This window comes from Oncorhynchus kisutch, unplaced genomic scaffold, assembly GCF_002021735.2.
Source record: "Oncorhynchus kisutch isolate 150728-3 unplaced genomic scaffold, Okis_V2 scaffold3978, whole genome shotgun sequence".
NCBI lineage: Eukaryota > Metazoa > Chordata > Actinopteri > Salmoniformes > Salmonidae > Oncorhynchus > Oncorhynchus kisutch.
Genome location: NW_022265923.1, coordinates 159,750 through 174,241, shown reverse-complemented (window position 1 = coordinate 174,241; position 14,492 = coordinate 159,750). Strand labels below are relative to the sequence as shown.

The 14,492-nt window shown below is 41.3% G+C and overlaps 1 protein-coding gene across 3 annotated transcripts in view; it reads right to left on the bottom strand.

Moving 5' to 3' along the window:
• LOC109886053 (zinc finger protein 239-like) overlaps positions 1 to 10,409 on the bottom strand; it is a 33,222-nt gene extending 22,813 nt beyond the window's left edge. Inside the window, exons 1-2 of one of the 3 annotated variants that reach the window (XM_031821452.1) lie at positions 9,815 to 10,402; positions 4,521 to 4,619 (exon numbers count right to left, since the gene is read on the bottom strand). In XM_031821452.1, the coding sequence (XP_031677312.1) occupies positions 4,521 to 4,619; positions 9,815 to 10,202 (487 nt within the window). In that variant the 5' untranslated portion in view covers positions 10,203 to 10,402. Of the gene's footprint in view, positions 1 to 3,501; positions 4,620 to 9,814 lie in introns of those variants that run through there. The other 2 variants (XM_031821449.1, XM_031821451.1) reach the window with 2 other exon arrangements.
• Positions 10,410 to 14,492: the final 4,083 nt, after the last annotated feature.

Genomic DNA, 14,492 nt, shown 5'->3' with positions numbered 1-14,492 from the left:
CTTTATAAAATGGGCCGTTTGGATCGTGGATGCTGATTGATTGGTAGCTGTTAGTTATTCACGATAATCCACTGGTAATAGCTGTTAACAGTTCCATTTGAATTATCCCTAAACATCCTCTGTCCCACAGCCCAGCCAGGCCATTTATAAACTAATCTCCATTGCCCCACAGCCCAGCCAGGCCATTTACAAACTAATCTCCACTGTCCCACAGCCCAGCCAGGCCATTTATAAACTAATCTCCACTGTCCCACAGCCGAGCCAGGCCATGTATAAACTAATCTCCACTGTCCCACAGCCCAGCCAGGCCATTTATAAACTAATCTCCACTGTCCCACAGCCTAGCCAGGCCATTTATAAACTAATGTCCACTGTCCCACAGCCCAGCCAGGCCATTTATAAACTAATCTCCACTGTCCCACAGCCGAGCCAGGCCATTTATAAACTAATCTCCACTGTCCCACAGCCCAGCCAGGCCATTTATAAACTAATCTCCACTGTCCCACAGCCCAGCCAGGCCATTTATAAACTAATCTCCACTGTCCCACAGCCCAGCCAGGCCATTTATAAACTAATCTCCACTGTCCCACAGCCGAGCCAGGCCATTTATAAACTAATCTCCACTGTCCCACAGCCCAGCCAGGCCATTTATAAACTAATCTCCACTGTCCCACAGCCCAGCCAGGCCATTTATAAACTAATCTCCACTGTCCCACAGCCCAGCCAGGCCATTTATAAACTAATCTCCACGAGAAGAAAATCATAGCAGCATATGGACATCATTAACCCATGGCTACTAGCTTAACATTTGGTTAAGAATATAACCTGTAATAACCTGTGGGCCTGGTGTCTATATAACCTGTAATAACCTGTGGGGCCGGGGTCTATATAACCTGTAATAACCTGTGGGGCCGGGGTCTATATAACCTGTAAAAACCTGTGGGGCTGGTGTCTATATAACCTATAATAACCTGTGGGGCCGGGGTCTATATAACCTGTAATAACCTGTGGGGCCGGGGTCTATATAACCTGTAAAAACCTGTGGGGCTGGTGTCTATATAACCTATAATAACCTGTGGGGCCGGGGTCTATATAACCTGTAATAACCTGTGGGGCCGGGGTCTATATAACCTGTAATAACCTGTGGGGCCGGGGTCTATATAACCTGTAAAAACCTGTGGGGCCGGGGTCTATATAACCTGTAAAAACCTGTGGGGCCGGGGTCTATATAACCTGTAAAAACCTGTGGGGCTGGTGTCTATATAACCTGTAATAACCTGTGGGGCCGGGGTCTATATAACCTGTAATAACCTGTGGGGCTGGGGTCTATATAACCATAGATTTCACCCAAATGTCCTGAAATCAGACATGAGCTGGTGGTAATAATAGGTTAAATGACGTGGTATCATAGAGATTTCAATCAGGTCAGTCTGTTTTCCCTTATAGCTAAAAACCTAAGAACTTAAAGATGTTTGTTGCCCCCTCCCACACACACACACTCATGTAGCTTTAAAGGCTTTGGGCACACAAAAAAAACAGTCAAACTCCAACTCTCAATTTTCTAACAGAACAGAACAGAAATGGGATGTGTCTTTGGTGGTTTAGCGTTATATCATTCTGGTCATCATTCTGGTCTTGCGCGCCGCGACCGACGGAGCTAGTTCGTTGTCTACCGACAACACGCAAACAGGGCGGAAGGAGCTTATCGCAGTGTTGCAATGTCGTTTTTCCTTACAAAAGGGGCGGCTTCTTGTAATACGCTTCGTCATTCAAAGCAGTTTTTTTTTCTACCTGGAAATTGACACCCGTTCCTTGTGAAGATTGAGGGACGGTATTGAGAGCGTTTTGCAACGGAAGTCCCGCCCCTCTGTCTTACATCACGTTTTTTCCGGTATCCCTTCAGGTGTAAACACAAATGGACGTTCTGCTACTTTGCTTCTACTACGTGCCAGTGGTGGGAAAAGTACCCAATTGTCAAAGTTGAGTAAAAGTAAAGATAACTTATTAATAAGTCGCCCAGTAAAATACTACTTGAGTAAAATAATCGTTTTAAATATACTTACGTATCAAAAGTAAATGTAATTTCAAAAATATACTTGTGTTTCAAAAGAAAAAATATAAATAATTTCAAATTCCTAATATTTAGCAAACCAGACAACATGATGTTCATCTGTATCTGTTTTTATTTACGGATAGCCAGGGGCTAAATTCAACACTCAGACAGCATTTACAAATGAAGCATTTGTGTTTTGTGAGTCTGCCAGATAAGAGGCAGGAGGGATGACCAGGGATGTTCTCTTGATGTGCTTGAATTGGAAAATGTTCCTGCTGCTAAGCATTCATCATGTAACAAGTACTTTTGGGGAAAATGTATGCAGTAAAAATGACATAATTTTTCTTTAGGAATGTAGTGGAGTAAAAGTTGTCAAAGAAAATCAATAGTAAAGTAAGGTACAGGTAGCCAATAAAACAACTTAAGTAAAACATATTTTTCAAGTAGAAGACAACTCAGAAGACCACTGGTGATGTTCTGACATGTTATCTACCTTCCATCCATCCATTCACCACCCCAGAAGACCTCTAGTGATGTTCTGACAGCCACCCACTCAGAAGACCTCTGGTGATGTTCTGACTGACATGTTATCTACCTTCCATCCATCCATTCACCACCTCAGAAGACCTCTGGTGATGTTCTGACTGACATCTACCTTCCAGCCATCCATTCACCACCTCAGAAGACCTCTAGTGATGTTCTGACTGACATCTACCTTCCATCCATCCATTCACCACCTCAGAAGACCTCTGGTGATGTTCTGACTGACATCTACCTTCCATCCATCCATTCACCACCTCAGAAGACCTCTAGTGATGTTCTGACTGACATCTACCTTCCATCCATCCATTCACCCACTCAGAAGACCTCTGGTGATGTTCTGACTGACATGTTGTGTTATTGACCTTCCAGCCATCCATTCACCCACTCAGAAGACCTCTGGTGATGTTCTGACTGACATCTACCTTCCATCCATCCATCCACCCCCTCAGAAGACCTCTAGTGATGTTCTGACTGACATCTACCTTCCAGCCATCCATTCACCCCCTCAGAAGACCTCTCCTGATGTTCAGACTGAGACGCTGTAAACCAAACAACTAAACCTCCTGAGGTTTTAAAGGTCAGAATCAAGAAATACACACAATATTCATCCATTTTATAATTGACATTTTATAATATCCAAATCATATCATGAACATGTAAGGTTTCTTACATGTATCCATCATATCAAAGTGTAGAATCAAAATAAAATACATTTAAAAATTGTAATCTGATTTTAGACATCCTGTCTCAGACACTAAAACAGGCCTCTATTCTAGAGAACGATTTAATATCAACAATATGATTTAATGTGGCATAAAACAACAGTCAAACATCAGTCAGAACACAGTGACTCATCAGAACACAGTGACTCATCAGAACACAGTGACTCATCAGAACAGTGACTCATCAGAACACAGCCTGTCTATTCTATGATGTGATTTCAGGTCTTCTGTCTGGGAAAATGTATTTTTTATTTAACAACCTGATATTCATTACGCAATGGGAACATGGGTACACACATCGCCAGAGTGTTTTCTCTTCTTATGTTTGCGCAGACTTCCTAAATGGAAAAAATCATTTCCACACAGGGAGCAATGGTAAGGTATCTCTCCTGTGTGTGTTCGCTCATGTGATTTTAGGTCATGTGATTGTGAAAATCTCTTTCTACAATGGGCACAGGGGTAAGGCTTTTCTCCTGTGTGTGTCCTCTCATGTGATTTTAGGTCCTGTGATCGTGAAAATCTCTTTCCACAATGGGCACAGGGGTAAGGCTTTTCTCCTGTGTGTATTCTATTATGTTTGTTCAGGCTCCCTGACTGCGTAAAACTCTTTTCGCACTGGGAGCAGTGGTATGGTTTCTCCCCTGTGTGTGTCCTCTCGTGTGATTTTAGATCCTGTGATCCTGAAAATCTCTTTGGACAATAGGCACAGGGATAAGGCTTTTCTCCTGTGTGTATTCTATTATGTTTGTTCAGGCTCCCTAACTGGGTAAAACTCTTTTCACACTGGGTGCAGTGGTATGGTTTCTCCCCTGTGTGTATCCTCTCGTGTGATTTTAGTTGCTGTGATCGTAAAAATCTCTTTCCACACTGGGAACATTGGAAAGACTTTTCTCCTGAGTGTTTCCTTTCATGCTCTTTCAGGCTTCCTAACTGGGAAAAACTCTTTCCACACAAGGAGCAATGGTATGGTCTCTCCCCTGTGTGTGTCCTCTCGTGCTCCTTCAGCTTATCTGACGACCTAAAATTATTTCCACAATGGGAACAGCGGTAAGGCTTTTCTCCTGTGTGTATTCTATTATGTTTGTTCAGGCTCCATAACTGGGTAAAACTCTTTCCACACTGGGAGCAGAGAAAAGGTTTCTCCCTTGTGTGTGTCCTCTGATGTATTTTAAGGTACCGTGACAACTTAAAACTCTTATTACACTGGGAGCAGTCGAGTCGTCTCACTGGTTTGGGAGTCTCTGGGTCTGGTTCCCCTGAAGCACTCTTACTGCTGTCAGAGTGAGAGTCTGGTCTCTCTCCTGCCAAAGACAGAGTATTTGGTTAAACAGAGAGACCCGAATAAAACCTCCACATGATAAAACTGTCTTCCAATGAGGTTTTAATCTAGACTTATTATAAACCGTACATTTGGATCTTTGATGCCGATTGGTTAATAGCCGTTAGTTAGTCCCAATACTACCCGGGTAATGGCTGTTAACAGTTCCATTTGAATCATTCCTACACATCCACTGTTCCACAGCCCAGCCAGGCAATGTATCAACTAATCTCCACTGTCCCACAGCCCAGCCAGGCAATGTATCAACTAATCTCCGCTGTCCCACAGCCCAGCCAGGCAATTCATAAACTAATCTCCACTGTCCCACAGCCCAGCCAGGCAATTCATAAACTAATCTCCACTGTCCCACAGCCCTCCCAGGAAATTCATAAACTAATCTCCACTGTCCCACAGCCCAGCCAGGCAATTCATAAACTAATCTCCACTGTCCCACAGCCCTCCCAGGAAATTCATCAACTAATCTCCACTGTCCCACAGCCCAGCCAGGCAATTCATAAACTAATCTCCACTGTCCCACAGCCCTCCCAGGAAATTCATCAACTAATCTCCACTGTCCCACAGCCCTCCCAGGAAATTCATCAACTAATCTCCACTGTCCCACAGCCCAGACAGGAAATTCTCTCCACGGCGGAAAAAAAGCATCTAGACATTATTACCCCATGCTTCTAGTGAAATATTTGGTTTGTAACAGAAGGGACTTGTTCAAACCCTTTGCTATCCGCCTCTCTGCCCTCTGCATTTTGTATTTAAAAGAAAATACGTATTGAACTTATTCTGGTGATTTATTATTCAATAGAAATGTATGGAAAATATGTATTTATTCATATGTAATCTCCCTTTACCTGCTACAATGACAGCTAGTGGCCAATTGTTGGGTTGTTAACTAGAATGGTACATGAGGGGTTAAGTTCATTATCAGGACATGTAAAAACCTTATTCTGTGTTCCGGCTGTGCACCAGTCAAGCAAGCCCCCCGGGGAAACAACTTAATGTTTGCATCTCAGAAGTCGTTTTCACATAACAGTATTGTCTGAACTCAGAATCAAATATGCTTCACAAAAAAACAACATAGTAGCTGTGGCAGAAGAAATATTTTGAAAAGGTGAATATTTCTGCATTTATCAGTGCCATCAGGTAAACTGACTTCAGATGTGTTCATGTAAAAATGATTGTTAGAGCCATTTTTGTATCAGAAAGATATTTTGTCTAGGGATACAAATTTAGATTAATTTTGATGCCGACTAACCAACCCTCATTAAGCGGTTAACAAACGGTCAAAAAAAAATCCAAACAGTAAAATGATGTGACCAACAGAAAATACTATCAGAGATCTGTATATTATGACAAGATTCTCAAGTCTTTGCCCTAACAATGGGAGTTGTCCCAACGGCGTGAAGGCAGCCGACAAGTTCAGGTCCAAAATAAGCCGATAGAAACGCATTGGGCATATTTTGACGAGATGTGAAACCTCTCCCTTCACTTCTTCCTCTCTGATGCTATTGTGACGGAAAATGTTGTTTGTGCTTTTCTAATAACCAATGTATGTGTTCATGTAAGTGACTGATTGAACGAATCCTCACTATCAGTGTCTGCAATTTGGCAATACGCTCAGACCCTTGTTTTGAGAACGAAAGGGATATCTCAGTTTCAAGGTCTGTGAATGATGAATAAGCTAAATCATGCAAATATAACTTGTCTGTGTTAGCAGTATATAAGAGATCTAACAGGACTGCCCCGGAGGAGCTCCCTGCAGACCAGCACTTTATTTATTTCAGTTTGACTGACCTCTCCAGCTTGGTGTTAATAAACAATGATTCATTTCAGTTTGACTGTGACCTCTCCAGCTTGGTGTTAATAAACAATGATTCATTTCAGTTTGACTGTGACCTCTCCAGCTTGGTGTTAATAAACAATGATTCATTTCAGTTTGACTGTGACCTCTCCAGCTTGGTGTTAATAAACAATGATTCATTTCAGTTTGACTGTGACCTCTCCAGCTTGGTGTTAATAAACAATGATTCATTTCAGTTTGACTGTGACCTCTCCAGCTTGGTGTTAATAAACAATGATTCATTTCAGTTTGACTGTGACCTCTCCAGCTTGGTGTTAATAAACAATGATTCATTTCAGTTTGACTGTGACCTCTCCAGCTTGGTGTTAATAAACAATGATTCATTTCAGTTTGACTGTGACCTCTCCAGCTTGGTGTTAATAAACAATGATTCATTTCAGTTTGACTGTGACCTCTCCAGCTTGGTGTTAATAAACAATGATTCATTTCAGTTTGACTGTGACCTCTCCAGCTTGGTGTTAATAAACAATGATTCATTTCAGTTTGACTGTGACCTCTCCAGCTTGGTGTTAATAAACAATGATTCATTTCAGTTTGACTGTGACCTCTCCAGCTTGGTGTTAGTAACTAAAGCAAATGTGTTAAACAAATCAAAATATATTTTATATTTGAGATTCTTTAAATAGCCACCCTTTGCCTTGACAGCGCTGCACACTCTTGGCATTCTCTCAACCAGCTTCATGAGGTGGTCACCTGGAATGCATGGTTACTACATGATTCCATATATATGTTATTTCATAGTTTTGATGTTTTCATTATTATTCTACAATGTAGAAAATAGTCAAAATAAAGAAAAACCCTTGAATGAGTAGGTGTTCTAAAACTTTGACAGGTAGTGTACATATGACGATGTCTTAACAATGGAGGGTCATTTGATTCATCCACCATCTTAACAATGGAGAGTAATTTGATTCATCCACCATCTTAACGATGGAGAGTCATTTGATTCATCCACTGTCTTAAAGATGGAAGGTCATTTGATTCATCCACTGTTCATCCACTGTCTTAAAGATGGAGGGTCATTTGATTCATCCACTGTCTTAAAGATTTAAGGTCATTTGATTCATCCACTGCCATGGTGGGGAAGTAATTACAATATGGCAATTAAACATTAGAATGGTAGATGTGCAAAAGATTAATGTGCAAGGAGAGATACTGTGGTGCAAAAGGAGCAAAATAAATAAATACAGTATGGGGATGAGGTAGATATATTGGCTGTTTACAGATGGGCTACGAACAGGTGCAGTGATCTGTGAGCTGCTCTGACAGCTGGTTCTTAAAGCTAGTGATGGAGATGGGAATCTCCAGCTTCAGTGATTTTTGCAGTTCGTTCCAGTCAGTGGCAGCAGAGAACTGGAAGGAAAGGCGACCAATGTAGGAATTGGCTTTGGGGGTGACCAGTGAGATATACCTGCTGGAGCATGTGCTACCAGTGGGTGTTGCTATGGTGACCAGCGAGCTGAGATAGGGCGGGGCTTTTACCCAGCAGAGACTTGTAGATGACCTGTAGCCAGTGGGTTTGGCGACGAGTATGAAGCGAGGGCCAGCCAACGAGAGTGTACAGGTCGCAGTGGTGGGGCTTTGGTGACAAAACGGATGGCACTGTGATAGACTGCATCCAGTTTGTTGAGCAGAGTGCTAACATATGGAATTGTTTTAAGGTTGTGATGTCAGGGATCATTTAGCTATTAGATTTAGAATTGTCGGACCCCTTTAGGTCCCCCCCCCCAAAATAAAAATTATATTTAAACATTATTTGATTACATTTTGAATTTGGCCTTTATTACCCATAGAAATGCATTGAATAACACATTCATAAATGGCAAAAAGAAACAGTCAAAATGTTGATTAATAAGGAATAAGGTTTTGAAGTGTCTGTCCTATAGATCTAGCAGATATAAGAAAGATCAGGAAATATTTTTGGGGACACACACATTTAATCCCTTATTTTTGTTGGCAGAAAACTACCTCCATACTTCCACTCATTTATATGGGTTACCTCCAGATGAAGGTTTAATATCTATATATATCTCCATACTGCCATTCATTTGTATGGGTTACCTTCAGATGAAGGTTTAATATCTATATATATATATTTATATATATACCTCCATACTGCCATTAATTTGTATGGGTTACCTCCAGGTGAAGGTTTAATATCTATATATATCTCCATACTGCCATTCATTTGTATGGGTTACCTCCAGATGAAGGGGTCGTAGAGCAAAATGGAAGAAAAGAGTCTCCTGTTCCATAGAAAAGGTCATTGTAGTTTTGAAGGCCACACCGTTCGGACGCTACAGACGTTTTAATGAGAAGATTCATTTTCAGGATGTCTTTTTTTACGTAGCTGCTACTGTTTATTATCTATGCATAGTCATTTTACCCCTACCTACATGTCCATATTACCTCAATGACCTCGCCTAACCTGTACCCCAGCACATTGACTCAGTACCGGTACTCATTGTATATAGCCTCATTACTAACCTGTACCCCAGAACATTGACTCGGTACCGGTACTCCCTGTATATAGCCTCAATACTAACCTGGACCCCAGCACATTGACTCGGTACCGGTACCCCCTGTATATAGCCTCAATTACTAACCTGTACCCCAGCACATTGACTCTGTACCGGTACTCATTGTTTATAGCCTCGTTATTGTTATTTTATTGTTGATCTTTTGTTTTATTTTTTTAGTTTATTTAGTCAATATTTTTTCCCAACATAGGCAGATGAGGTGGATTGAGACTCAGCCCAACATCAGCAGATGAGGTGGAATGAGACTCAGCCCAACATCGGCAGATGAGGTGGATTGAGACTCAGCCCAACATAGGCAGATGAGGTGGATTAGATGTTGCATCCCAATATCTCCAGTTTAAACTGACGGATTCTGATGGGGATTATTTTTTATTATGTTACTTAGAATGATACACGGGTGCACGTCAAAGTACTATTAAGGATTTTAAATAACCTCTGTGGTAAAAAAACATGTAAATACATTTCACCCAGATCAAAATGATCCTTCATTGTCTTGATTCTGTCCTCTTCATCATTTGAAGTCAGACATTAGTTGATTTTTGCTGTGATGTCAAGCAAAGACACTGAGCAAAGCACTACAGAAAGAGATATTCACATGTTTACAAATGTTAACGTTTTGTTGGCCGTCCCCGTCTCCTTGTAGCTTTAACGATTCCTACAGTACAGAACTGTTAAAGTGTAGAACTTCAGTAAATGCCCCTTTAAAACCACACATCGGTTCAACAACTGCAGAGTTTGTACCCCCGTGTTTAAGATATTACTCACTGTTGTTAATCAGATCTCCTGTCTCCTCTTCTTCTTCTTCCAATGTGACAGTAATCTCTCCCACTTCCTTCATTCCAAAAACGTCTTCCTCTTCTTTCACTGTGACAGTCATCTCTTTCTCTTCCTCCTCTTTTACTGTGACATCCTCCTCCTCTTTCACTCTGAACGAGTCTTCACCTTCTGTCAATTTAACGTCTTTCTCTTCTTCTTTCACTGTAACAGCCTCATCCTCTACTTTTACGGTGACATCCTCATCTTCCTTCTCCTCTTTCACGACAATGTTCAGCCCCAGAGCTTCTTTCTCCGTCCAACAGATCACCTCTTTAGAAGTGGGGGACTCGTTTAGTGAGCTCATGGTTGGGATGTTAGCTAGATAGCTAGTTAGCATTAGTGACTAGACTAGCACTACTACTAATTTACTCAGCCAGTTAGCTAACAACAACGTAAATATTATATTAAATTGGGTAACTAACTAGTAGATACGACAAGTGCGTTTAAAGCACCGTGGCTAATATACACCGAAAGCGTTTATAGAGCTTGAATGTTTTCGCTTATGATGGCTAAAAGCTCCGGAGGTGGATAACTCGACGTTCTTGAAGAAGCGTCCCGTCCATTAGATTATACGTCACACTGGCAGCATTGCCTGAAAAAAAGGCACATCGCCATCTGCTGGGTGGGAGGGTAACAGTCAAGGGAAATGTTTATTTTATTTTAAGACAAAAAGTAGGTTTTCATTTTTTTCATTATATATATATATAAGCAGTCCAAACTGCTCCCACACGGTGTAACAGTACTGAGTAGGTCCAAACTGCTCCTACACGGTGTAACAGTACTGAGTAGGTCCAAACTGTTCCTACACGGTGTAACAGTACTGAGTAGGTCCAAACTGCTCCTACACGGTGTAACAGTACTGAGTAGGTCCAAACTGCTCCTACACGGTGTAACAATACATAATGTAGATGTATATAATGAACATGCTAGGTCTATACTGCTCCTACATGGTGTAACAATACATCATGTAGATGTATATAATGAACAGACTAGGTCTATACTGCTCCTACGTGGTGTAACAATACATCATGTAGATGTAGAGTTGAAGTCGGAAGTTTACATACACCTTAGCCAAATACATTTATACTCAGTTTTTCAAAATTTCTGACATTTAATCCTAGTAAAAATCCCCTGTCTTGGGTCAGTTAGGATCACCACTTTATTTTAAGAATGTGAAATGTCAGAATAATAGTAGAGAGAATTATTTATTTCAGCTTTGATTTCTTTCATCACATTCCCAGTGGGTCAGGAGTTTACATTACACTTAATTAGAATTCGGTTGCATTGCCTTTAAATTGTTTAACTTGGGTCAAGCATTTTGGGTAGCCTTCCACAGGCTTCCCACAATAAGTTGGGTGAATTTTGACCCATTCCTCCTGACAGAGCTGGTGTAAGTAAGTCAGGTTTGTAAGGCCTCCTTGCTCGCACACGCTTTTTCAGTTCTGCCAACAAATTTTCTATGGGATTGAGGTCAGGGCTTTGTGATGGCCTCTCCAGTACCTTGACTTTGTTGTCCTTAAGCCATTTTGCCACAACTTTTGGAAGTATGCTTGGGGTCATTGTCCATTTGGAAGACTCATTTGCAATCAAGCTTTAACTTCCTGACTGATGTCTTGAGATGTTGCTTTAATATATCCACATAACTTTCCTCCCTCATGATGCCATCTATTTTGTGAAGTGCACAAGTCCCTCCTGCAGCAAAGCACCCCCACAACATGATACTGCCAACCCCATGCTTCATGGTTGGGATGGTGTTCTTCGGCTTGCAAGTCGAAGAACAGAGTTAAATGTCAATATGGGACTTGATATAGGACTCGTTTTACTGTGGAAATAGATACTTTTGTACCGGTTTCCTCCAGCATCTTCACAAGGTCCTTTGCTGTTGTTCTGGGATTGATTTCCACTTTTCGCACCAAAGTACATTAATCTCTAGGAGACAGAACACATCTCTTTCCTGAGCGGTATGACAGCTGCGTTTGTCCCATGGTGTTTATACTTGCGTACTATTGTTTGTACAGACGAACGTGGTACTTCAGGCATTTGGAAATTGCTCCCAAGGATGAACCAGACTTGTGGACATCTACAATATTTTTTCTGGGGTCTTGGCTGATTTCTTTTGAGAGTCACTGAGTTTGAAGGTAGGCCTTGAAATACATCCACAGGTACACCTCCAATTGACACAAATTATGTCAGTTAGCCTATCAGAAGCTTCTAAAGCCATGCCATTCTTTTCTGGAATTTTCCAAGCTGTTTAAAGGCACAGTCAACATAGTGTGTGTAAACTTCTGACCCACTGGAATTGTGATACAGTGAATTATAAGTGAAATAATCTGTTGGTTAACAACTTTTGTAAAAATGACTTTTTTTGTGTCATGCACAAAGTAGACTGACAACCAGAGCTTGCAGGTGCTCGGCCCTGTCACAAGGAGTTGCTAGTGTACGTCCTAACCGACCTCCCAAAACTATAGTTTGTTATTATTTAAACAAGACACAAGGAGTTGCTAGTGTACGTCCTAACCGACCTCCCAAAACTATAGTTTGTTATTATTTAAACAAGACATTTGTGTCCTAACCGACCTCCCAAAACTATAGTTTGTTATTATTTAAACAAGACATTTGTGTCCTAACCGACCTCCCAAAACTATAGTTTGTTATTATTTAAACAAGACATTTGTGGAGTGGTTCGAAAAACGAGTTTTAATGACTCCAACCTAAGTGTATGTAACCTTCCGACTTCAGCTGTAGATACATAGATTTGACCCATTTCAAACAGCATCCCCCGACATAAAATACACACGTTGCCATCTGCTGACTGGAGTGGGTAATGCATATTTATATATTCACTATTCAACCACACCAAAGAATACATAGATTCGACCCATTTCAAATAAGCAAATATGCTTTCCAAACATGGCAGAAGGCAATCTAAAACAATGTAGTTAGAAGCTCTGGTTGTGTGCTATCAACTAGTGTCTGTGATGAACTGGTAGTCTCTTCTTCAAATCACAAGCAGTTTCCTTTGCACACTTTGCCATCCTCTGGGAATATATTACATATTGTTGTATTAGGTTTTCACCCAAATAAATTCAATTCAATTCAAAGCTGAGTGACGTCGAGGCATAAATGTTAAGTCCAGTGTACATTTATGAATGTATCTGCAACATACAGTATGTCGTATCATATTACCTTGGTCTACCTTTATAAATGTTAGGTTCAGTGTACATTTATGAATGAAGCATGGTGGTGGCAGCATCATGCAGTGGGGGTGTTAATTATGTCATATCATATTACCTTGGTCTACCTTTATAAACGTTAAGTCCAGTGTACCTGTAACATGTCGTATAATATTACCTAGGTCAAAGGACACATCGGGAGGAAACCCTGGCACCATCCCTATGGGGAAGCATGGTGGTGGCAGCATTATGCTGTGGGGTGTTAATCAGCAGCAGGTACTGGGAGACTAGTCAGGATCGAGGCAAAGATGATACCTAGGTCAAAGGTCACATCTGGAGGAAACCCTGGCACCATCCCTATGGGGAAGCATGGTGGTGGCAGCATTATGCTGTGGGGTGTTAATCAGCAGCAGGTACTGGGAGACTAGTCAGGATCGAGGCAAAGATGATACCTAGGTCAAAGGTCACATCTGGAGGAAACCCTGGCACCATCCCTATGGGGAAGCATGGTGGTGGCAGCATTATGCTGTGGGGTGTTAATCAGCAGCAGGTACTGGGAGACTAGTCAGGATCGAGGCAAAGATGATACCTAGGTCAAAGGTCACATCTGGAGGAAACCCTGGCACCATCCCTATGGGGAAGCATGGTGGTGGCAGCATTATGCTGTGGGGTGTTAATCAGCAGCAGGTACTGGGAGACTAGTCAGGATCGAGGCAAAGATGAACGGAGCAAAGTACAGAGAGATCCTTGATGAAAACCTGCTCCAGAGCGCTCAGGACCTCAGACTGCGCTACACCCACAATAACATCTGCTAAACACGTGTATGTGACCAATTACATTTGATTTGATTTGAAAGTACCGAGTAAAGGGTATGAATACTTACATTAATGTAATAAATTAGCAAACATTTCCAAAAACCTAGTTTTTGCTATGTCATTATGATATGCAGTGTAGATTCATGAGGGGGAAAAACAATTGAATACATTTTAGAATAAGGCTGTGACGTAACAAAACGTGGAAAGAGTCAAAGGGTCTGACTACTTTCCAAAGGCGCTGTATTTAACATTATCAACGTGACCAGTGATTCCATGTCCATGTAAATAGATAGGGTAGCAGCCTCTAAGGTGCAGGGTGGAGGAACCGGGTGGTTGCCGGCTAGTATATGTATGTATACAACATATCTCTGATCCATTGGCCTAAATAGCGCCCTGTCAAATAAAGATGTGCTTTGATGTATGACACGACATACCAAAAACAGGACAGGTCAAAGGTAAATGGACAATATTGACTAAATGACTAAATTATCATGACTAAATTGTCATGATAATCCGTTTTTTTCAAGTTTGTATTTGTACATTTTGGACGAGCTGATCCTAGCGGAGTAGAAGGAAATACGTATGTATTTCCCGCTATGTTTTTTTTTCTTATTTTTGGTAAATAGGCTCAAGACTACT